Source organism: Alternaria hordeiaustralica, assembly GCF_023758085.1.
Source record: "Alternaria hordeiaustralica strain BMP 2776 chromosome Unknown scaffold_42, whole genome shotgun sequence".
NCBI classification, from domain to species: Eukaryota; Fungi; Ascomycota; class Dothideomycetes; order Pleosporales; family Pleosporaceae; genus Alternaria; species Alternaria hordeiaustralica.
The window spans coordinates 128,765-153,152 of record NW_026056814.1 but is presented as its reverse complement, the minus strand read 5'-3'; the positions used below and the strand labels follow the sequence as shown (position 1 = coordinate 153,152).

General features: G+C 52.8%; 8 protein-coding genes across 8 annotated transcripts; 4 read left to right on the top strand and 4 right to left on the bottom strand.

The window, feature by feature from the left end:
* Nucleotides 1-110: 110 nt before the first annotated feature.
* J4E84_010542 (uncharacterized protein) lies at nt 111-1,108 on the top strand (the record flags this gene model as incomplete). Its single annotated transcript, XM_049393097.1, has 2 exons — nt 111-523; nt 583-1,108. 2 exons carry the CDS (start codon nt 111-113, stop codon nt 1,106-1,108), a joined length of 939 nt encoding a protein of 312 aa, XP_049239227.1.
* Nucleotides 1,109-1,448: 340 nt separating this feature from the next.
* Nucleotides 1,449-2,727, bottom strand: J4E84_010541 (uncharacterized protein; the record flags this gene model as incomplete). Its single annotated transcript, XM_049393096.1, has 2 exons — nt 1,449-2,580; nt 2,636-2,727. 2 exons carry the CDS (start codon nt 2,725-2,727, stop codon nt 1,449-1,451), a joined length of 1,224 nt encoding a protein of 407 aa, XP_049239226.1.
* A 330-nt stretch (nt 2,728-3,057) lies between these two features.
* Nucleotides 3,058-6,789, top strand: J4E84_010540 (uncharacterized protein; the record flags this gene model as incomplete). The annotated part of the gene is made up of 7 exons (XM_049393095.1): nt 3,058-3,082; nt 3,151-3,182; nt 3,234-4,415; nt 4,464-4,728; nt 4,780-5,011; nt 5,738-6,475; nt 6,528-6,789. 7 exons carry the CDS (start codon nt 3,058-3,060, stop codon nt 6,787-6,789), a joined length of 2,736 nt encoding a protein of 911 aa, XP_049239225.1.
* Nucleotides 6,790-7,295: 506 nt separating this feature from the next.
* Nucleotides 7,296-7,764, bottom strand: J4E84_010539 (uncharacterized protein; the record flags this gene model as incomplete). Its single annotated transcript, XM_049393094.1, has 2 exons — nt 7,296-7,422; nt 7,472-7,764. The coding sequence occupies 2 exons, from the start codon at nt 7,762-7,764 to the stop codon at nt 7,296-7,298; spliced, it is 420 nt and encodes a 139-aa protein (XP_049239224.1).
* A 1,832-nt stretch (nt 7,765-9,596) lies between these two features.
* On the bottom strand, nt 9,597-10,652 carry J4E84_010538 (uncharacterized protein; the record flags this gene model as incomplete). The annotated part of the gene is made up of 1 exon (XM_049393093.1): nt 9,597-10,652. The coding sequence occupies one exon, from the start codon at nt 10,650-10,652 to the stop codon at nt 9,597-9,599; it is 1,056 nt and encodes a 351-aa protein (XP_049239223.1).
* Nucleotides 10,653-12,815: 2,163 nt separating this feature from the next.
* On the top strand, nt 12,816-14,171 carry J4E84_010537 (uncharacterized protein; the record flags this gene model as incomplete). The annotated part of the gene is made up of 1 exon (XM_049393092.1): nt 12,816-14,171. The coding sequence occupies one exon, from the start codon at nt 12,816-12,818 to the stop codon at nt 14,169-14,171; it is 1,356 nt and encodes a 451-aa protein (XP_049239222.1).
* Nucleotides 14,172-16,624: 2,453 nt separating this feature from the next.
* J4E84_010536 (uncharacterized protein) lies at nt 16,625-17,963 on the bottom strand (the record flags this gene model as incomplete). Its single annotated transcript, XM_049393091.1, has 3 exons — nt 16,625-17,021; nt 17,069-17,673; nt 17,721-17,963. The coding sequence occupies 3 exons, from the start codon at nt 17,961-17,963 to the stop codon at nt 16,625-16,627; spliced, it is 1,245 nt and encodes a 414-aa protein (XP_049239221.1).
* Nucleotides 17,964-18,463: 500 nt separating this feature from the next.
* On the top strand, nt 18,464-23,030 carry J4E84_010535 (uncharacterized protein; the record flags this gene model as incomplete). Its single annotated transcript, XM_049393090.1, has 3 exons — nt 18,464-18,902; nt 18,953-22,500; nt 22,551-23,030. 3 exons carry the CDS (start codon nt 18,464-18,466, stop codon nt 23,028-23,030), a joined length of 4,467 nt encoding a protein of 1,488 aa, XP_049239220.1.
* Between the last annotated feature and the right edge of the window lie 1,358 nt (nt 23,031-24,388).

Here is a 24,388-nt window from a genome sequence, read left to right as displayed (position 1 = left end):
TGAATGTCATCAGGCCACTCCAAGGTCCGTTTTATCAGTATATGTCTGAGCACCTATCCTTCATACGATGACCTACGCAATTTTTGAGGTTGCGACTTTGCACTGAAGGGATGGCCGATCCAATCAGCATCGCATCTGGTGTTATCACTCTTGCTGCTTTTGCTTTCCGTTCCAGCGTTTCACTCTATCAAGTTGTCGAAAGCTTCCAAAGATCGTCAAAAGAGATACGCGAGCTGGCGGAAGAGTTGACCGGGTTCCAGAACGCCACAGATACCCTCCAAAACATTGCATCCACGTACGAATCGCGTTTCAGTGCTCTCAGTCTCACCCTAATTTACTGCGGTGAGACTTGCCAAGAATACCAAAAGCTCATCGAAACTTGCTCCAAGCATTCAAAAGACTCGAGATCAAGCGTCAGAGACTGGGCCAGGCTACAATACAAGGGAGATACCATCCATGACTTCAAGGAAAAGCTCGCTTTGTACAGGAGCACCATCACAATGGCTGTTACCAGCGAGACCTTGTAAGTGTACTCCAATCGGTCTCATAATATTATTCGTACACTTACAATTTGGCGGACAGACGCACCACTGCCTCGACCACAGTCGAGGTTCAAGACGTGAGGAAGCAGCTTGAGGGAATGATTGAGGAAAACAGAAACGAGCTCAATGATGCACTTCAGATCATGACATCGAGGCTGGAACTCGCAAGCGAAGGGAAGAACGCAGAGGAAGACGTTTCCGATGACCAGAAACGACAGTCCGCTGAGGTTCAAAGCATCAAGGATTGTCTCGCAGTATGCTCAAAGGCTTCGGAGCGTCTCAAGCAAGCTGGGGACCATGAGTATGAAGACGTGATCGTTGATCGCGCAGGAAAACAGATCATCGTGTCCACGACAGGCGGCAAGCTAACGGCAAGGCGAGTGAAATGTGCCGTGGATGCCAGTCAGGTGCTGGGGGCAATGTCATCAGCTGACCTCGAGCGAACACTTAGCTTCTTACCTACTGGTTCGGACCGAACGACAGCTCAGCAAAATCAGTCTCGGTTCAGCACGCCTATCCAAGACGTCTGCGAGCTGGGTGGCAAGCCGGTGGATCGTCGCGGATAGAGTGTCATCGATCAGAATATGATGGAGTTGTGTGCTTCGGTGTTCATTTGTGTTTCGGTGGCGGGACGAAATGGCGGATATCATACAAGCTTGCTTATTCTTCTCCATGATGCGCCCTGTCTTACTAGATCCAATGTGAATGGGATAGCAATTAGAGTGATATATGTGACCACTAGCGAATCCTCGTAGTTGTATGTTGTTGTTCTCTTCTGTTTGTAGATAGCAAGACGTCCTTTTTCGCCGGAGCGGTAACCCTGGATACTTGTGGAACGCGACACTGGAAATGGAAATCATGAACTGCACCATGGCGAGGCCATTGGCGTCTCGATTGAAGGCTAGACTAAGCCCGTTGTCGTTTGCTCCTACGTGTGGCCTCTTGCTTTACCGTGACCACTGGCTGCTCCTCCTCGGGCTCCTTCTTTATGCGCTTTCGCTTGACAATCTCCTTCTTGACTGTCTTATGCAGAACAATGTCCTCCTCTTCTTTCTTTATCATCACCTCCTCTTCTTTCACCTCGACCTTCGCAACGACCCTATCCGAGAATGCCTTCAGATCCGCAGTGAACAAGACGGAATGCGCCCATCCAGCTTCTTTACCCCACAGCTTCCGAAAGAGGTTTCCAATCGCAGCGTATGTGGCGGCGGTCAGGCTGCTGTGCTTGCCCTTGCCGAACCTGTAGTCCTTCTGTGCAATCTGCCAGACATGGGTGTCGACGGGTACAGACTCGGACCAGCCGAGCCCAAAGAGACACACACAGTCTGCGACCTTGGGACCCACGCCGTGGAGGGCAAGAAGCTCTTCGTGCGCTGAACGGTATCCTTCTCGACCACCTTCGAGCATCTCTCCGGCGGGCTTCTCTTCCATGCCAAACTGCGGACACTCGGGATTGCTCAGGTCCTCCAACCACTCCAAGCCTTTGTCCTCGGAAACCATGCGCGCAGTCTTCGCAATGTACTTGGCGCGATATCCAAACCCAAGCTTCATGAGATGCGCTTCGACGTCGGGGCCTGAGAGGGCATCGGGTGTGGGGAAGTCGTGGTAGGGTATGTCGTCGATGGTGCCTATATGTGGTCCGTAGTGCAAGCAGAGATTGTGTACCATGCCCGATATGCGACTGATATTGTTGTTGCTACTGCATATAAAGCCGATCAGGGCCTCCCAAGCGTCTTGTCGCAGAATCCTGATACCCGTGAACTTGGGTGCGCGCTTCTTGAAGTTGGCGTCGGAGGCTGCCCATTGCTCGTACAGCTGGCCAAGATTGGGCGCGAAGTTGAAGTAGTGCTTTATGAGAGCAGCGGTGTCGTCTTCTTCGGGGGCGACTGAGGGCGCTTTAGACGGAGGCGGAGTAGGGAGAGCGGTGGTGACAGGTGGGTAGGTCGCGCGGTAGTGGAGATATTCGGCATCCTGACGGAGGGACAGTATGCGACCATGAAGGGCCATGGACCACACGTCATCAGCTGACTTGCGCCATCTGGTCGCACGTTAGGAAGTGTTGCGACTCGAGTACTGGGGACGTGGGGAGATACCTGAATGATTGCCCACATCGCAAGGTAGTGTTGATGCATAGCTCAGTGAGGCTTGTAGGCAACTTGTGCCATTCAGCGGCGCGTAATGCCATTGTCGTTATAGTCGTGGTCTGCGCCAGGAGTGAATGATGCATCCTGGGCTGGGTCTAGCCTCGATGACAGGGGTAGCCGCGCCAAGGGAACGGCACGCTAAGGCAGGCCCCGACTTTCTCTCACACGTTTTCCGCGACGGCAACCGCAACCACCGCACAAGCATCGCGTCCTAGAGCCCGGACAGTTGCGAGCTGCTGATTCATCCACTGTTCCTTGATCAGATCTGCTAATTGCAGCTTCTCCCGCCATCTCACTCCCGTCAGCAGCAGCATCTTACGCGGCTGAACACCCGACGGCGCAAGAGCTCCTAGCACCCACACCCGCCCACCATGAACGGCGATAGCTATTCCAGAGGTAAGCGAGTCTATCAGTACACGTACTGACTAGTGCACAGCTCCCAGAACCAAGACTAACATAAGCAGACGGTGGCCGATCCAGCGGATCGCGCAACTACGTGAGTGCCGACACTCGTCGCGACAAAAGCGAGCGTACGCTGACAGAACAGTCCTCGAGAGATGACCATCGCGATCGCGGCGAACGGGGCGACCGTGGTGGCGACAGGCGCCGCCGTCGTTCTCGCTCCCCACGCCATGGCGGAGGCTCCCGCCGCGACTACGAGGTAGACACGTACTCTTCCAGCCGCGACTACCGCGAGCGCGAGCGCGAAGACACATACGCCCGCCGTGAGCGTCGCGATGACCGGGGCGAGCGTGGAGCAGAGCGTGGTGCCGAGCGCGGTGCCTGGGGCGATTCCTACTCCCGACGCGACCGACCTCGAGGAGGCGACCGCGACCGCGACGACGACCGTGGCCACCGACGGGAACGCGGAGACCGCAACGAAAGGGGCGGCGACCGATTCGGAGGCGAAGAGCGCAGAGGCGGACGAGGAGGACGCGATGGAGGCTTTGGCGGCGGACGTGATAGGATGCGTGCGCAAAAAGAGGAGTCTCCGCCATTCAACAAGCCGCGCGAGGCTACCCCCGATCTCACTACCTTCACCAACATCCAGAAGCGCGAGCGTCGCATGACGCAATGGGACATCAAGCCTGCAGGTTACGAGAACATCACCGCCGAGCAGGCCAAGCTGTCGGGCATGTTCCCGCTGCCGGGAGCTCCTCGCGCTGCACCCATGGACCCGTCCAAACTCGCCGCCTTCATTTCGCCCTCCGCAGGAACCGCCACCGCTGCTGCCCTTGCGACATCCGGCGCGAAGCAATCGAAGCGTCTCTATGTCCACAACCTGCCCCAGGGCTGCACTTCCCAAGAGATTATGGAGTTCTTCAACAACCAGCTCAACGGTCTCAATGTCGTATCTGGCAACGACCCCTGCCTGTCTGCCCACATCGCTACGAGCAAGGAATACGCTGCATTGGAGTTCAAGGCAGCCGAAGATGCGACCCTCGCGCTCGCTATGAATGGCATTTCCATGCGCGATGACGGAGGCGCACCTGATAGGTCGGGTCTGTCTATCCGCCGTCCCAAGGACTATATTACTCCCACCGCCGACGAGAACGCATACCCACCTGGCGATGAGGTTTCATCTGTTGTCAAGGACAGCCCGAACAAGCTGAGCATCGTCAACATCCCCACATACATCGAAGAGGAGCAGATTCGAGAGCTCGTCGAGACTATGGGCAAGCTCAAGGCCTTCACTTTGGTCAAGGATACTGGTACCGACCAGCACCGCGTAGGCATCCTCCTAACCCACTGAACCTACTGAACTAACACAGCCCAGGGTATTGCATTCTGCGAGTATGCTGACAACGGAGTCATCGACGCCGTCATCGAGGGTCTCAACGACATCCCACTCGGCGATGGTAACCTCAAGGTTTCGCGCGCAACTGTCGGACTTCAGCAGACGACTGGTCTCGACGGTGGAGTTGGAGCCATCTCAATGTTGGCAGGAGCCAGCGCTGCTGAGAACCACGAGCACAGCCGTGTCATCTGCCTGATGAACATGGTCACCTCGGACGAGCTGCTCAACGATGATGAATACGAAGGTAAGCTCGGCAACATCACATGAAACATTGCGCACTTCTAACATCAAACAGAAATCAAGGAAGACATCGAAGAGGAGTGCGGCAAGTACGGACCCATTATCGAGACCAAGATCCCCCGCCCCGCTGGTGCCCGCGTCAACCTCGGTGTTGGCAAGATCTACATCAAGTACAAGGACACAGAGTCTGCGCAGAAAGCTATCAAGGCGCTTGCCGGTCGTCAGTTCTCCCGGAGAACGGTTGTCGCGACAGAGTTCTCTGAGGAGGGCTTTGACGTTGATGCCTGGTAGATATGAGATTGTTTGAGTTGCGCGTTCGACTTCTTCGGGTCTGTGCAGTTGCACGCCATTATTGCCGCGTTGAGGAGTACCAAAAAGGGAGAGTGAAGCTCAGCATTTGTACACTAATTTGGTTCCAGGGGATGTTAGCATGCCCATCGCTGAGATGGTACGAGGATGTGATCGTATCTTGAATACCTAGGCTAGAGTGCCAGTTGCGCTCAAAGTAGCTTGCCTAGATATCACACCGCATTGTTATTGCACTCGATGAATTTGCCATGTGAACACTGTTTACCGATAAAGCAAAGTGGTGGCCGTAACCGCTGGGGCACTGTTGGACCGCCCGTGAGATGATGATGAATTGGGGCTAATTCCGCGTTAATGCCGTAGCTGCCGTCACTAAGCCCGACGCTACTGAAGATCACAGAATCGTTTGGTCCGTCACGGTCCTGTGTGGTTCGTCGCACTCCACAGTAGCTTATTTTGGCGTGAGTCTCAAGGATGCTGCCTAGGAAGGTCTGGAACTCGGTGATATCATATCCCAAGAATACACCCTCTCGGTGCGGGACGGAGAGATTGAAAGCGAACCCCCGCGTGCCGTCAAGGTGCGCGCTTGCCCTAGTCAAGCGCGACCTTCAAGCCCACCGTGATATCACGACGTTAAAAGCGCAAGAGCGCCCTCAACATCGAAAAGCTTCATCACCTATTCCGACCAATACCTCCCACGCTCGTAGCCCGTCAATCATCATGGCTAGTATTAGGCGCTTCTTCTACTCCCAACTTTTTGTTACGCCACCCAAGCCCACCGGCGACCTAACTGGCAAGACTGTCATCGTCACTGGCTCTAATGTCGGTCTTGGAAAGGAATCCGCACGTCACTTCACCCAGCTCAACGCCTCCACCGTCATTCTCGCCGTGCGCTCCATTGAGAAAGGCGAGGCAGCGCGCAAAGACATCGAATCTACCACAGGCCGCAACAATGTAGTCAAAGTCATGCAACTCGACATGTCATCCTACCAGTCCGTTCTCGATTTCGCCCAGAAAGCAAGCAAAGAGCTAGAAAGGGTGGACATCGCAGTTCTCAACGCCGGCGTAACCCGCGCCGCGTGGGAAGTCTTCGAACAAGACGAGTCTACCATCACCGTGAACGTCGTATCTACCTTCCTGTTGGCTTTTGCGTTGTTGCCGAAGCTCAAGCAGACGGCAAGCAAGTTCAACACCAGACCCACGCTTACCATTGTGAGCTCCGAGGTCCACGAATGGGCGACTTTCGACGAGAGGAAAGCACCCGAGGGCAAGCTCTTCGAGAGGTTGAACGAGAAGGTTGTTAATGGGAAGGATGTTAGCCTGAACAACCGGTATCAAGTTAGCAAGCTACTCGAGGTACTCTTTGTCCGCGCGTTCTGCGAGCGATACCCCGAGTCGCAAATCCCAGTCACCGTCAACCTTGTCAACCCTGGTTTCTGCCACTCGTAAGTCTACCGTACACCCCTTCACTAATTGTCTTATGCTGACCGGTTAAAGTGAATTCGGTCGCGAAAATGGAATTGCCGTCGCAATTGGACGCTTTTTGCTTGCGCGGAAAACGGAAGTCGGGTCGAGGACTCTCACGCACGCTGGTATTTCAGGTGTTGAGACGCACGGCAAGTATCTCAGTGATTGTGAGATTACGGAGCCGAGTCCTTATGTGCGGAGTGAGGAGGGTAAGAGAGATCAAGAGAGGGTTTGGAAAGAGCTGGTGGCGAAATTGGAGGGTATCAAGGCCGGGATTACAGAGAGCTTTTAGGGCGGTGATACAATGAATTGACTTTCGAACTACATGAGCTGCAGTCAGTGACGTACAGAGCTCACTTCGACTGGCACAGACATTCTTGGTTGGGTATTTTCGCCTGTGTTTTTGAGCTAACCCCCTTGCTAAGTCCTGACATTCACCAGTTCTACGCACACACACGCTCAACTGAGAGCTCAGGTCTATAGCTATGGCCACCGGTCTGAATACTGACCATCGGGTACTTATTGGAGGAAATGAGCTGGTTGGAACGTTTGGATGGGGTGGAGAAGTGGGTTAGGTGTTACTTTGATCGGTTGCGAACGCACAGGCCTGTTTGGGAGTTCGAGGAGTAATCATACAGTCTTCGAGCTTAGCGGTATTAGTGCAAAGTATGTTGTAGGGCCGAAGTCTTGCAACGAAGGCTTTCATGTATTGCACTCGGCTACCGATCACTACATGTAAATTATCAACACTCCTGCTTAGTCGCACTTTACAGTGGTCTCTCTGACAGCTGCAGTACTTCAAAGATCGATCTCAGTCGCAGGTCTAGCAATGTTGGCACGCCAGTGGTGCGCGTTTATCGCGTTCTTCTGGTAGACGTTGACTTCGAAGAACTTATTGTGAGCCGCACACTTGAAGTTCTTGAACCTATGGCAGTGTTAGAAATGGCCTTTTGCGCCTATTTCCTTGTTCTTACGTGTTCAGCTTTTCGAAGTTCGCATCGACAAGCCACTGCTCAGTCACCTCGACGAAAGCACCATCAGAGCCAGTGACGAAGTATCGTTTGCTGTCGAGTGAGCCGTAGTTGGTTTGCTTGACAACTTGAATTGCAAATGTAATGTCGGTCGCAGACGGCGCTGTGTCGGATGACATGATGTCGCTTTCCTTGGGGTAGGTGGCCCACGCCATGAAGGTCTTGAACTTGGGTTCATGGGACAGAATGCGGTTCCTGTATCCCTGAGTGTTCGCACAACAGAAGATGGAAGACATGACTGGCAATATGAGTCTCGATCAGATTGTGGGTGAGTGTTTGCCCGTGGTGGAATGATGAGCTTCGCGAGAAACCTGTTGCATTTATGGTTGTGCAGTGTTCGATGAGGACCAATCAACGACATATATGCACACTTGAGGCCTACCGCCTGCGCTACTGATCTCTGACCCTTTGAGAGGAATTCTTTGACTTCATCTTGCATGAGCTTGGTCGCACTGAGCCTGAAACTACCTAGGTAACTTCTGGGTGAGCGATTTGGTTGCAGGTGGGTCTTGCGCGTCGACACATTCCTCTGAACACCTAGGATATTCAACATGAAGCCCCCATGTATGGAGCCTACTAGGTCTTCCATGTGGTCCGACTAGCGGCATTCCGTCACTGCGTACTTGTTGCTCATCCATGCTATCAAATGTGAGTGGATCTTGCTGTGACATGCTGCATACACGGTATTAAACCTTAAGAAGTGAGTAATCCCCAAGATCATGTATACTTTGAACTTTGTGGCTACAATGTAAAATGTGACACGGAGTGTAGTAACCCTGATGATACCTTGCGGAGACAGGGCTGTGATTCGCGAGAGAAAGGTGGGGTCGGGGATGTCCAACGGCGACCCCACTTCTACTGCATTGTCGCATGCATCAGAAAATCATCGATAGGCTCTGATCACTCGAGGCCTACCAAATTGTGTTTAGCTAATCAGCGCTCAGTCGGTCTGATTATCGAACATATAACTGCCCTCAACTCTTCAGTTCTTTTTGCTTTCTTTCCTCACCGTGGGGCCTGTGGCCGCCAGAGCGTCCATTCTTTTCCTGTTCCTTTCCATCTTCTCGCATCGCTCTTCTTCGTCTGTTCTGCCTCTCTGGGAGCCTGGAGCGTACCCTCGGAACACAGGAAAGCCACCGCTACACTCTCGTCGTAGCGTTTAATTTCCGGATCTAGAGCAAGCACCTTTCGAGACGAAGATTTACACGAACATCACCTTTTTATTGATCCGCGCTTGCTTGACCTTCGGGTAAACCCGACCTGTGTTCCGCCAGCGAACCAGCCTTCCCAGTACCCGCAAAGCGAAGAAGAGCAGCAACCACCCGAGACAGATGGACTCCCTCCTTTACCCGATTGCTTAGTATATTCCCCACGGCCACAACACTCTTTTCCACTATCGCGTAATGAATATGAAGCGGTATCGTCAACCTCGCATCAACCTCAGCCTTCTGCGGCCTTCCAAGAGCATCAAGCGGACCACACTTGCCAGACATGCGGACAAACATTTCGGCAGCCCTCCAAATTAAGGTGAGTGCAGGTTGAACTCAAAACCCTTTTCAATTACTAGCGCTGAGCTTTGATAGACTGCACTTGCGTACACACGAGACGTACAAATGTGAGCCTTGCGACGCATACTTTCGAGATAGCAAGGATGCCAAAAAGGATTTGGAGCGCCACAAGCAAACCAAGGCTCATCGAAGGAAACTTGGTCTACCGCTTGGTACATCGCAATTTGTGTGTCCGGTTGAATGGTGCGCAAAGAGTATGCCGCGCAGGGACAATTTGAACAGGCATATTAGATCTCAGCACCCAGACCGGGCACAATTGGAGTAGAAGTCAGCTGAGGGACAGAATCGAGACTTGGCAATACCTATGATGGTCTGACTAGCATGCGTTCAGCCTTCAATGTGATGTATCCGATGATGGCATCTCGTGAACCGGTCTCTCTAATGCGCTTTCAAGTTTGTCACATGCGCTGAACACTGCACAACTGAGAAACTAAAGGCTCAATTCGTCTATACTACACAAACTACAACTAAAGGGTATCGTCTCATCTAATCGTAAACACCTAGTTCTTGAGCACGTAACGGTACCTGGGAAGGCCCTTCTCGAAGTCAACGATGACATCGTTGGCCTCCGACATAGGCCTGACCTGAACCCAAGCCTTGAGGTTGGTCTTCTTAGCCAACTCCAACATGTCGCGGATGTGCTGCCTGGTACCGATCAAGCTACCAGCGATCTTCAAGTTCTTGAAGATGAGACCCATGGGGGAGAAAGAGGGCAATGGGTCGTCGGGGGCACCGAGCTGAACGAAAGTACCGTTGACGTCGAGGAGGTTGAGGTACTGGTCGAGAGGGAAACCGCCGGAGATGGTGGAGATGATGATGTCGAGGCCGGCGGCGTTCTTGTTCATCCAGTCGGGGTCCTCGCCGGTAGCGATGAACTTGTCAGCACCGAGCTCAAGAGCATCGGCCTTCTTGCTGGAGGAACGGGAGATGGCAACGACCTCGTCGCATCCGAGAGCCTTCGCGAAGAGGAGGGCGAAGTGACCGAGACCACCGATACCGACAACACCGACGCGCTTTCCTGGGCCGGCACCGTATGAGACGAGAGGGTTGTAGACAGTTACACCACCGCACATGAGGGGAGCGGCGAACTCTGAAGGAAGACCCTCGGGAATGGGGATGGCGAAAGCGGCAGGTCCACGCCAGTTCTTAGCGTAACCACCCATGGCCTTGTCACCAGTGCTGTACTTGGCGTTGTAGGTCATGACGAAGTTGTTGCAGTTGCTCTCCTGCTTGGTCTTGCAGGGCCTGCAGCCCTCGCAGCAGTCGCTCTGAGCACCAACACCGACGCGGTCACCGACCTTGAGGTCCTTGACATCGTCTCCTACGCGGGTGACCTTTCCGATGATCTCGTGACCGACGACGAGAGGGTAGTCTGAGGGGCCCCATCCGGAGCGGAGAGTGTGGATGTCGGAGCCGCAGACACCGCAGTGGCTGATCTCCATCTCGATGTCGGTAGACTCGAACTTCTTGGGGGTGTAGTCACCCCATTGCATGTTGCCATCGGCGGCGGAGGGGTCATGGGCGACCCATCCCTTGAAGTCTGGTGAGGAAGACATGATTGTTTGTTGACGTTACTGAATGGAGGGGAAGGGATGAATTGTTGTGAGAGACGTTAGGATGGTTTGATGAGATGCAGAATCTACTACTACTTCACGTCAGTCTTATACCTATACACGTTTTCTAGAAGTTTTCCAGCATTTGTAATACATCAACAGACGGTATGAGGTTGCCGTTTCGTTATCCTAGTGTTTTGCTCTTTCGCCGATCTACGCCGACGGCATCGGACCCACTTTGACGACGTTTTTGAGCCTCAAGCGGTACGTGCACAGCATATCCGTTAAACCCGCCCTCACCGGTCCGATAAGGGTATGGGTCTGAGGCGACAAGACTGCAAAACTCTCGGACGAGGCTCGCGGTGAAGACGTCAATCTGGGGCCAGTCCCGTAACGTGTATCATCGATCTGCCGCGACACGTGGAAAGCTCAAGGAGGAAGGTCTTTTGCGCAGCGCTAATCTAGCTCCCGTTGACGTGTCGGGATTTAGAATCGGTTCGAATCTTTCTATGCTTCTAGACCTAGTCGTGTTGTTATGTCAACATCTCAGATATATCCCTTTGCGTTGACCGCCAAGCTGAACACGCGCGCCATCTTCAACATACAACCCACCTCATGCCATTGTCTCATGCGCTTGGCCTAATGCTACCGGTTGTTATATCTCTCAGAAAGGGCCGGGGTTGTCATGCACAAGATCGTGTGACCGGAAGTTGCATCATAACAAGTTAGCATATCAAGAACCAATGGAAGTAATCGCAGATCTCGAGAAAAGACACTGCAGTCTTATTAGCGGGGAGACGTTCCTTCTCATCATGCAAGTTTCTCCTTTATCCAACCAAGACCTTTTTTCAGCACATGCTTCGCTTCTTCGTACTCTTGCCACTGAAGATTCACTTCGGCCCTTTTACGTTCAAGCGGTTCGCGGCCGGGTATCGAAAGCCTTGCGTCATAGGTTTCAGCGCCATCATCGAGTTTGATCTTGATGATGCGCTCCTCTTCGACGTGACCGCAAAGGAGATCCCATACATGTTTCGTCACTTTGTCGAGTAAGAGTGTCGGTTTGTTATCTTCGTATCGACAGACAAATGGCAGCTTGATGGAGAATCCGGAGGTGCGAGACCTCATCTCCAGGGGTAGTGTTCGTTCTCCGAAACCATGTTCGGAGCCGTATAACGCCTCATCCAGGGCCTTGAGCGCACTTGTCCTCATAGACACTGTAAGCTTTTTTAGAGACATAAAAGATCAGCTAGCCAGGGTATATGTGTAGAAGTTGAATGTGAGTCGCTTCGCGCAGATGACAAGGATCTTAGGTACTGTGTATTTTGCTTACCAGTAAGCAAGCCCAAGATTGCGCTGAAGTCACGCCTGCGGTTAGAGTGACCGTGCAAAAACCTTTCACAGTCGCTCAATGACAAGTCATATGTAAGTTGATGGAATCTTTGAAGGCGTGAGTTGGGCAGCGCCACGACTGCACCACGAGGCGTTTTAGCGTAGCACTTCCAGGCGCTGCGTCCGCGGGTATGTGAAGCATGGTGGTGAAATCTAGGTACCAATATAAAGATATCAACGAAGTTTACAAGCTGCTGGCAATGTGGCGATGAAGAACAATGGCTATGTTGAATTGCAGCTCTTGCATCGTGAAGATTGTTGGTGTTGAGATCTCGGGAGACATGGGCCGAAGCGGAGATGACGTCTAGTGTCTTGGCAGTCGTCATGGTTGGCCCAAACTCTCGATGGCAGACGATTCCGGAGAAACCACGATGCCCTTCTACAGTCCCGAATTCGAACGTGTGACGTTTGGAGTCCACGCGGAAACGAGTATGATGGGCTCAGTATGGATGAGGTGAGGCGGGCAGCAATGTGAACATCTGAGTCCATGTCTTCAGATGATTGAGACAATGACCACGGCTGCGAGACATCAGCAAGACCGCCTTCTTCACTGTGTCTAGATGACTGCATAGTCTTTGCATGTGCGACAAACAGAGAGTTCAGGTTTCGCATCATGTAAGCCAGAACAAAGAAACCAATACATATTTCATTGACAATGTATGCCCGTTGGAGCCTTGCTCAAAATCTGACAACACCATCTCTCCCCGTCAATATTCGCGGTGCGCGATTCGAAATTGGACGAATTGACTATCGACACGCCTCCATCAAGTGGAAAAGATGGCGCCTGATGAACCCTTGACCAACAAGCATGCCGTAGGCGACCAGACTGAAGCTGATGCGGTCTCCGTCATTAGCGATGATGAAGACATTGGCGATGACGCGCGGAAAGATGTCCCGCTACCACCAGAAGTCGAACGCGGACCTGAAGATGAGCCTTTCGAAACACTTAAGAACAAAGCTTCACAGCTCATGCTCGATCTTTTTCCTGGTTACTGCGCCCGAGACGTAAAAATCGAGCGCATGCAAGACGGAGAAAACAATCGCTTCCTCAGCGTCACGCTTTGCAAGATCCCACCCAAGGCGCCATGGTACACTCCCCAGAGAATTCGCGAACTACTTCAGCCATGTCTTACAGGTCGACCGACACGTCAAAACAAGCGAAAGCGTCTTGTTCTCCGCATACCACACAATCCTGATCAAAACATGCACCATCAAGCTGTCATGCTAGCGTATCTGGGCCTGAAGCTCGAACATCCAGTCCCCAAGATTGTCACCTTTGATCCGACCGCACATAACGCGCTTGGTCGATCCTACATGCTCCAAAAGCGGCTACCTGGCCACCGCCTGGACGTTCTCTGGCCAACGTTGAACCAAGCCCAGCGACTCAGTGCCGTGCGAGCCATCTCCACAGTTCTGCTAGATGTAAGGAAGATAAGAAACAAGTGCCCTGGTCTCCTCGGCATCCGCAATACTACTTACGATCTCAAACGCGATTTCGTCACCACGGAGCCGATACCTGTTCCCCGTTTCCGAAACACCACCCACCAAGTAACCTTCAACGTCGCACTTTCAGAGCCGCAAAGCACGAAAGACTTCTTACTCGATCTCTGTGCTCGCCAGCGTGCATATGCGACTGCTGCGAAACAACCTGGTGGCAAAGAAGTCTGGGTTAGGATCGCCAAAGTGGTTGAGACATTACATGAGTCCGGCCTCATCCCAGATTCTTCACCGTTTCACTTCTACCATGGCGACTTCCATGCGCGCAATCTTCTCGCCTCTGTCACTTCGGAGTCAGAAATAGCGATTACTGGATTCGTAGGCTGGGATTCCGCGCTATTCGCGCCGGCTTTCATGAGCACGCGCGCCCCGTTCTTCCTATGGAGTGGCAATATGGGCAGCGAAGGCGAGGAAGGCGGTGCGTTGGTCGAACCGAAGGAGGCGGATTTGTTGGAGGCTAAGCGCGCTTTTGAGGGTGTTGTGGGCGAGAGCTTCCTGAAGGAGGCGTACTCCCCAGCATTGGTTCTCGCGCGCCGGTTGTGGCGTTTTCTGGTTAATGGTTTCACGAATGGTGCGGATATCTTTCTTGCGGAGGAGATTGTGGACGAGTTCGAGAGTTCACATTCATCAGCGTAGGCTGGGTCTGGATGAGCAGTAAGGAGCTATCGTGACGTAGGGTCAAATTGTTCGTCGATACGGTGGTAGCCGTTTAGAAAACCCCCAATTTCGTGGTTTAACAGTAACGCGTTGTGATTGTACTAGGTGTTGACTCGGCAGCAAAGACAAAGAGACTTCCTTCTCTGCAACGAGTTCGCTATGCCATCGCTTCCACCCCATATACAGGCATTCAGATTGTCATACTTACAGTCAGTCATCATCGCGCTCCTTGAGGACAGAAGTTCTGTGATCAAGATCATACGCGTCGTCGTATGTATCGAAGAAAGCGGGTTTTGAGATACCCTGTAGTTGGTGGCCACAAGGTTGCCAGCCATTCGATACCCAGCCATCTGGACAATAGAGGTGCTGCATGTACTCATTCGCAATCTCTTCATTCGCTGTAGGCCATGCTTCAATAAAAGCTGGTAGAACTGTACGCGTATAGTCAGTACGCGGAACGAGACATGCCAGTTGTGGGGTTGGCCTTACTATCTCCACAAGTGCGAACTTTGATGACAAAGTCAAAATGAATCCCGCATTGCCTGCACTGGATGGCATATTCGTGGAAGTTGAAGTGTGCGTCAATCTCCCTCTCTGAGACGTCATGATTCTCGCCCAGCACATACATTATGATGCCAAATTTCTGAAGACGAATGCTGCCACTCTGACATGCATCAAGTAGGCTTTGGACTTGTGGATCGCATTGAGGTCGTTCATACCGCACGTCAAATACGCCTCGCCCGCCGCAAGAGTCCCAACCCTTGCTGAGTACGAGTGTTTCCAGACCCATTGGCAGAAGCTTGTCGAGACTCCGCTCTTCCGGCTTGTCGAGAGGACCTAGCGTGGGTCAGCAAGTTACAGATCAATGACGGGTATTGCATACTAATCAAGAGTTCAAACGGTACAGCAAGATACCGCAGACTGGCAAACTTTTGGAGTGTACCCAACCTCGTATCGCTGTATTCACGGCGTTCGCACAACTCCAGAGCTTGAAGTCCGGGTTGTAGCGTCTCCAACAAGGCCTTAGCCTCAGACCACTGCCACTGGGTATTGCCTGTGGCATGTGTTGACGACCCCCAAGAGAAGGATGTAAGTGCCTTGCATGAGCCAAGAAGATTTTCCAACAATTCAAGATCACACTCGAAGTTTTCCAGTCGTATTTTTTCGACCTTGGACCTCTTCGGGGGACATCCCCAGGAAAAAGGGGGGTCGCTGAGACTGGATTCAAGATAATCGTGGTCTGACAGGACTACTTCCCGTAGAGAGTCTAGCCGAAGGATGGGCGCTAGCCAGTTGATGTGCAATCCTAGCATTCGGATACTCAGTCTTTTCAGCCTTGTGAACTGGTGCACACGACCATAAGGTATCCCTAGGCTTGCGGAGAAAATAGGTAATAACGCCGCCTGTGGCTGGCGCTGGACCCAACTCTGATTCTCTCCTTCGGCACGTGCTGCTCCTGGACAACAATTCAGGGCGACGGTCTCGATGTTGGGCGTGAGCCATAGGATCAAGGCTGACTCCAAAGCACTGAATGCGTCTTCACCTTTGCGTAAAAGTGTAGCATATTCTTCGTTAGGAATGCCGAGACTCTCAATCTTAGAGCAAATCATCTGTATGTCTTGAAAGCTGCGGATGCGAGAGCTCATGTGCTCGTCTCCGATAGATACCTGGCCAACCTCTTTCATCTCTTTTACCAACGCACCTAGCGCAGGGTTGGTGATCAGACTCCTGATGAATCGGGTTGATGGTTCGGTATCGTAGCAATGATCATATTTTCTATACATCATGGTTGTGGCGGCGCGGTTAAGAGAGCGGCATGTCAGAGCTACCGATGCGTAGTCGAGAATCGGCCGTCGGGGCCGGATTGCGTCGCCTTCGAGGTCTGTCACTGTAAATTTACTCGTTGGGTGCACAACATCGGGGAGGTATTCCAGGATTCTCAGTAGTATCTCGTCCGGTAGTGCACTGATGTAATCTCCCTTGTTTGTCGATGTGTCCTTCGAAAGCGGGAGGGATTCTGACGGCCTAACGCCGCCTCTGGCAAGGCTCCTTGTGGTCGGCCGTTCGCGGTCCGTCGCCTTGACCATGATGATTGATGGGACTTTCGAAGTATGGGTCGTTGTAGAGACGTATGTACCTGGAGAGGATGGGATGGATCGCACGAAGGCGGGCCCCGGCGGTCAAGCTCCCGAGGTCGCTCCGGTTGCCGCTAAAAACCAAGTTTGACCCCACCCGGCTGCTCCGCCGACGCGTCGGTTTCGCGTTCGCTGCGACGCGTATCTTGGCGACACTTGATCATGACATCGACACTCAACAGTAGATACGAGACTCACTTTTGGACGCGGTCAAATCATCTGCACCTTATTTTATCAAGAAGAGAATAACACAGCTATTTTTCCAGCGCCGCTGATGCATCGAGAATCAAGTCCTCCTTAAACAGCCACCGTCTGTACATGGAAAGGATAATCTGTGTACCCCTTTTGCGGCGGATCAGCGCCATAGAAGGTGTCGCGATCATACTGATTCAGCTCTAGGCCCTCAGCGAGGCGCTTGGGCAGATCCGGGTTCGCTATGAACCACCGACCGAAGATGACGAGGTCAGCATCTCCGGACTCTACCTTGGGCGCGGCATTGTCTCTATTGAATCCACCAGCCGCAATGAACTTCACGCCACCCTTCTTTAAGATGTTTCGGAAGTTGACGAGCGTGTTGCCCTTGACCTTGACCGTCGCCTCCGCCTCCACGCCCTTGCCTCCTTGTGTGGTGTAAGCGGCCAGAGCGTCCATCTTGGCTTGCTCGTCGAGGACTTCATCGAAGCGCGGTTCGACCCTGGCTATCGTCAGCATCAGCCTGGGAACTGAAGTGAATCAACTCACATGTGGACATATGCCGGCCTCTCACCCTGCGGGAGCGACGCGATCTTCTCGCATAGGTACTCCCAGTGATCGTTGGGATTGCTATCCTTGGTGTTCTGGAAATAGTTGTATGGGCTGAGACGAATGCCAACTCTGTCAGCACCGATGGCTTTGGAGCAGGCTTGGATGACTTCAAGCGGAAAGCGACTGCGTCCTTCGATTGACCCGCCATACAGATCCGTTCTCTTGTTAACATTGTCGTGTAGGAACTGATCAAGCAAGTACCCATTCGCGCCGTGGATCTCGATACCGTCGAAACCGGCCCCAACCGCCTTCTTCGCGGCTTCTGCCCAGGTCTTTGTCAACCCTTGAATTTCTTCAACCGTCAATGGCTTAGGTGGATGATCAGCGCACGCAACACCGTCAAGCCAACTACCTTCCATAGGCACGTCGCTCGAGCTAACCGTTGGCGCTCCGGCCCGGAAGGACGGTGGACTAGCACGCCCGGTATGCCACAGCTGGCAGAAGATGTACCCGCCTTTTGCGTGGACAGCATCCGTGACCTTCTTCCAGCCGGCGATTTGGGAGTCCGAGTACACACCCGGTACACCTGGGTATCCGCTGGCCTAGTACAAGTCAGCACGTTTGCTTCGACTGGCCGCGCACTACCCACGTATTTGGCAATGTCAGTAGCCTCTGTCAATTGCAATCCACCCTTGCTTGCGCGTTGGCTGTAGTACTCAACGTGTAGCTCTTCCGGTACGAACACTCCATCTCCCTCTTTGGTTGCTCGCATGCGTGTCAATGGCGCCTGCACTATTCTGTGCTCCAGATCCAGAGGGCCGAGTTTGAACGGCGAGAAAAGCGCAGTCTCTTTGAGTGGCTTGAAGCCTGTCGGACTATCTGCTTTCGGCATATTTGTTGGTATCGCACTTGCAATGATGGCTGCGAAAAGGAGAGAATGAAGTCGCTGCTGCCACAAAAGAGTTGTAACAGCTACATGGCTGCTGCTCAGGGTCTCCTATGTACCTGGCGCTAGTGCCAGAAACGGTGGTCACCATCGCCGCAGATCCCATGTTGGTGAGTGGTGTTTGCAGATACAGAAATGGGGGAGGGGCAGATACAGCAAAGCGTATGACGAGGCTGGTGTTTGCGGAGTACGAACCAACAGCCATCTGTACGACGCTGTTGCGCTTTGTTCCAAGAGTGGGGTACTGTGGGCCCGGCCAATGGAAAGGCGAAATCGTCTATCATCGGAACAGTCGTCTCGCGCAGAAAGGCCAATCAGCGATCGCATTACGTGAGAAGGGTGTGAATACTGCGGAAACGGATGTTGGGTGAGGATATTATGAAGAGAACATCGCATTCTCTATCGCCTCGGCCTCATTACCTGTCTGCTCAGGTTTGACACCCGTCATGTCTCTGCCGATTCCGCCGAAAAGCAGTGCAGATCCGCCGCGGGGCCTTTCCGCTACCGAAGCCCTTACACCTCTCATCGAGACGACATTCAGAACACCAGACATAACAACGTGGATCAACGGAAGGAAAACAATCATCACCAATCCGAACCCACACTGGACTCTGCTGGACTACATCCGCGCTCAGCCGAGCCTCAAAGGCACGAAGCTAGGGTGTGGCGAGGGTGGATGCGGCGCATGCACTGTTGTTCTGCAGGTTGCAGATTGGCATTCTGAAAAGAAGAGAATCAAGCATCTATCAGTGAACGCGTGCCTATTCCCTCTAGTTGGTATCGACGGCAAGCATGTCATCACCGTGGAAGGCATCGGGAATGTTGGCAGACCGCATCCTCTGCAAGAGAGGATCGCGAAGTTACACGGCAGCCAATGTGGCTTCTGTGAGTCAACCTGACGTTGTTTCCTGCTCTAAAACTGACTATCTCCATAGGTACGCCTGGTATCGTGATGAGTCTGTACGCAGTGGTGCGCAACGCGTACAATCCGGAGACGAAGAAGTTCCATCTCAGCGCTCGAGAGATCGAGATGGAAGGTCACTTGGATGGCAACTTGTGCCGCTGTACAGGTTACAAGCCAATACTTCAAGCTGCAAAGACATTCGTCACCGAGGATCTGAAAGGTCAATTAGCAGAAGAAGACGAGCCAACGACTGCCGATGCCGAGAACTTTGAGAAAGATGTTATTGATCTGACTCGCAATGGCTGTGCAGGTCCTTCCAAGGTCTCCTGCGGGCGACCGGGTGGCTGCTGTAGGGATAGCCCGTCCGACAGCAGCTCAACAGACACCAAGTCAGATACCTCGTCACCTCCAACGGAGCCAACATCGGCGTCAGAAGACGAGCACATCACTGCCGTTTTGGATGCAAAAAAACAGCCGCAACCGGATCCCGAGATTAGCGGCGCAGACTACGCAAAACCGCTGAAGAGTAAAGAGCATGGTGCGGCTGCCGAATCCAAGACTGTCACATCCACTATCGAGGCACCGGCGGCCGCTTCAGAGAAGGGTGTCCCCAAGATCGAGTTCTCTGAATACGTTCCGGATACCGAGCTCATCTTCCCCCCTGCGTTGTGGAAATACGAGCCGCAGCCTTTGTGTTACGGTAACGACAAGAAGATCTGGTTTCGTCCTACAAAGCTCGAGCAACTTGTGCATTTGAAAGACGCATACCCCTCAGCCAAGCTCATCGGCGGTGCCAGTGAAGTTCAAGTGGAAGTCCGATTCAAGAACTCCGACTTTGCTGTTTCCGTCTACATCTCAGATATACCAGAACTGAAGCAAACGCGGATACCAAAGCATGCTGAGCTTGAGACAGCCAAAGAACTCGTCGTTGCAGCGAACACCCCGCTCACTGAGCTTGAGGAGATTTGTAAAAAGGTTTACACAATGCTCGGAAAGCGTGCGATGGTGCTAGAGGCCCTTCGCAAACAATTGCGATATTTCGCGGGTCGTCAGATTCGTAACGTTGCATCATTAGCTGGCAACATTGCAACAGCATCGCCAATTTCAGACGCCAACCCTGTGCTGCTTGCGGCTGGTGCTACCCTGGAAGCTGTAAACAAGAAAGATGGCATCGTCGATCTCCCGATGTCAAGTTTCTTCATCGCCTACAGAACCACATCACTCCCGCCTGATGCAACGCTACATCGAATTCGAATCCCTTTGCCACCGGAAGGATCACGAGAGGTTCTCAAGGCTTACAAGCAAGCCAAGCGCAAAGACGACGACATCGCAATCGTCACGGCTGCGTTCCGAGTGCGTCTAAATCCTGACGGCCTAGTGGAGGATGCTTCGATCGTATACGGCGGCATGGCGCCTATGACGAAAGAGTCACCCAAAACCCAGACTGCCCTCTTGGGTAAGCCCTGGTTTCATTCGGAAACTCTTGATGCAGCTCTCACGGCGTTGTTACAGGATTATGATCTTCCATACGGTGTTCCAGGTGGCATGGCAGACTACCGGAAAACGCTTACCCTGTCACTTTTCTTTCGGTTCTGGCACGAGTCTGCTGCTGAGTTTGGTCTTGGCAACGTTGACGAGCAGGTGATTGATGAGATTCACCGGGAGATCTCCAGTGGTGCTCGCGATGATTACAATCCCTACGAGCAGCGCGTAGTAGGTAAGCAGGTGGCGCATCTATCTGCTTTGAAGCAGTGCACTGGCGAGGCGGAGTACATCGACGACATGCCACGACTAGATCGTGAGCTGTTCGGTGGACTCGTCATGTCGACAAAGGCCCACGCCAAAATCCTGAACATCGATTGGGAGCGAGCGCTTGAGCTGCCTGGTGTTGTTGGCTACATCGATCGACATAGCATACCCGCGGATGTCAACATCTGGGGCTCGATCAAGAAGGATGAAGCGTTCTTTGCTGAAGACAAGGTTCTCTGTCATGGTCAGGTCATTGGCATGATTTACGCAGAGTCAGCTTTGGAAGCCCAAGCGGCCGCGCGGGCTGTGAAGGTCGAATACGAAGAACTACCCCCCATTCTCACTATCGACGAAGCTATCGCGGCCCGAAGCTACTTTCCGCATGGGAAGAATCTGAGGAAAGGTCTTGCAATCGATGACAAGATGGGTGACGCTTTCGCCCAATGCGACAAGATATTCGAAGGTGTAAGCCGGCTAGGTGGGCAGGAGCACTTCTACCTCGAAACGAATGCAGCGCTGTCTATACCTTCCGGGGAAGACGGGGCTATGGAGGTCTGGTCGTCGACACAGAACACCATGGAAACTCAAGAGTTTGTTAGCTCGGTACTGGGTGTACCAAGCAACCGCGTCAACGCCCGCGTGAAGCGCATGGGAGGCGGTTTCGGTGGCAAAGAGTCTCGCAGCGTGCCGTTCGCCGTATACACAGCGATAGCTGCTAGGAAGGAAAAGCGGCCAGTGCGCATCATGCTAAACCGCGATGAAGACATGCTGCTCAGCGGCCAGAGACATCCTTTCCAGGCTCGTTGGAAGGTCGGTGTTTCGAAAGAAGGCAAGCTCATCGCGCTTGAAGCTGATGTCTACAACAACGCTGGTTTCTCTCAAGACATGAGCGGGGCAGTCATGGATCGATGCCTGACTCACTTTGACAACTCATACGAGTGTCCAAATGTGTTCCTGCGTGGTCACGTGTGCAGGACCAATATCCACAGCAACACTGCCTACCGAGGATTCGGAGCGCCTCAAGGCATGTACTTTTCCGAAACCGTCATGTACAAAATTGCAGAAGGTCTGGGTATGGACGTCGACAAACTACGATTGAAGAACCTTTATAAGCCTGGAGAGCACACCCCATTTTTCCAAAAGATCGACGAAGATTGGCATGTTCCTATGCTTTTGCACCAGCTGAGCAAGTCTGCCGACTACGAGAATCGGAAAGCTGCTATCAGAGGTTTCAACTCGAACAATCGGTGGAGAAAGCGCGGCATCTGCCTTGTTCCTTCAAAGTTTGGTCTTAGCTTTGCGACGGCTCTACATCTCAATCAAGCTGGCGCTTACATCAAGATCTACCATGATGGCAGTGTACTCTTGCATCATGGAGGAACAGAGATGGGTCAAGGTCTCTACACCAAGATGTGTCAGATAGCAGCGCAAGAGCTTGGCACCCCGCTCGACGCTATCTACACCCAGGATAGTCAGACGTACCAGATTGCGAACGCATCCCCTACTGCCGCGTCATCCGGATCCGACTTGAACGGCATGGCTGTCAAGAATGCATGCGATCAGATCAACGAACGCCTGAGACCGTATCGCGAGAAGTTGGGAAAAGATGCGCCGCTGAAGGCGCTCGCTCATGCCGCTTATGTCGATCGCGTCAACCTTGCTGCGAATGGCTTTTGGAAGATGCCAAAGGTTGGATACACCTGGGGCGACACAAACTTGAAAACTGTCAAGCCCATGTACTACTACTGGACCCAAGGAGCGTGTTGTTCTGAAGTCGAACTTGACCTACTTACTGGCGACCACACCGTGCTACGAGCAGATATCATGATGGTGAGCGCTACTGCACACGCACCCATTTCAACATACTAACAAAGCTTCAGGATGTCGGCAACTCCATCAACCCAGCGATAGACTACGGACAGATTGAAGGCGCATTCATCCAAGGCCAAGGTCTCTTCACCATCGAGGAGACACTCTGGACTCGAAACGGCCAGCTCTTCACTCGGGGTCCCGGAACATACAAGATCCCCGGCTTCAGCGACATTCCGCAAGTCTTCAACGCCAGTATGCTTCGCCACGATAACGACGGCAACCCGCTGTCGTGGAACCACTTGAGGAGTGTTCAAAGTTCCAAGGGTATTGGTGAGCCACCGCTCTTCCTGGGATCAACGGTCTTCTTCGCACTGAGAGAGGCTGTGTTGGCAGCGAGGAAAATGAACGGGAAGAAAGACGAGGGGTGGAATTTGGATAGTCCGGCAACCTGTGAGAGGCTGAGGTTGGCGGTTGGAGATGACCTTATTGACCGGGCAAGAACGGTAAAGAAAGAGGGTGAGACGAATTTCTTGGTTGCTGTAGCATGATCACGGGTATGAGGAAATGGCGTTCACCATTCCATGTATAATTTCATTCAATGCAGGTATTCTTTCATACACGGCGCCTCTCTTGCGCATTGCTCTTTTTGCGAGGTTTGACGCGTCCCGCACGCGTGCTGCTCTTTGCTTGGCAAGAACATAAGTTGATGCTATCGCCCGTTTCAACACCTCCTACAGCGAATACACTGGTCCTTTTCCGATAGCCTTAATTACAATCCCGTCGGTTGAGAAATGCCTATCGCAAAGCTTATCGGAAAGCGAAGCCGGTAGCGATGACCTCAGCGGTGGCATGACTAATGGTCGCGCGGCAGTGTGTCAAGGAAGTCGCGTCGGGCCATGATAGAGCAGCTACCAACACCAACCGCATCCCTTGCATCAATGCAGCTTGCCTGAACAGGTTCCTAGAATTCCCGTGTCTTCCAATATGACAGCAGCTCCACATGAGGCCACCATGGTCTATCTCCATGCGAACCACGCGCGGCGGAGATAACCGCAAATCCTCGGCGCCTTGCTGCTGACGCGCCCGACAATCGAGCAGCATCGTCAGCCACAATCCACATATCTGCTGCCGTTTGCAAGGTCGGCACACGGAAACCAAGATGGAATGAACGCGCTTGACGATGGATGTTGATGGCGTTGGGAAACCTCACCCCCACTCTTGGAAATGCGTTCCCAAAGCTACGCCACCACGCCCAACCCCGCCCACTAGCGGCACGACTCAACTCCACACTCGGCCGCGATAGTCGGACTTGTCGACCCCGATAAGCATGGCCTCTATCCGATGCGATACCGTATAGCATTCCGTGAAGCGGAGTCTTGAGCCTCTCTTCACCCCATTTCATCTCCAGTGCCCCCATCCTTTGATCAGATCATCGAAATAATCTCTCGGATTCTGCGCTATGGCATCCACTACTGTCGACAGTGCGAGCTCAGGGACCCGCGGGCGCAAGAGAAGGAACTTGAGCAAGAATGAAGGCAAGAAGTTTGTGTGCACGAATGACGGGTGTGGGCGGTCTTTCACTAGAGCCGAGCATTTGCAAAGGCATTTGCTGAATCATTCGACGGGAGAATACACTTGTGATCGATGCAGGGCTCACTTTAAGCGGAGAGATCTTCTTGGTAAGAATGGTGCACTTTTTCCTTGGCTTCGAGAATGCATGGCAGTTCTTGCCCATGAGCTGCTCTTCGCTGAGACGCACGGAACTACATGCCCACAAGATGCCGCGCTCCTTTCGTGTCACAAGATGGAAGAGCTTCTTATCATATACCGCATCTAGACTCCTGTTTGTTGGGTCTCGCATCGGATGTGTAGTTATCGCGTCGTTGCTCTAGTATTGATCGTGGTC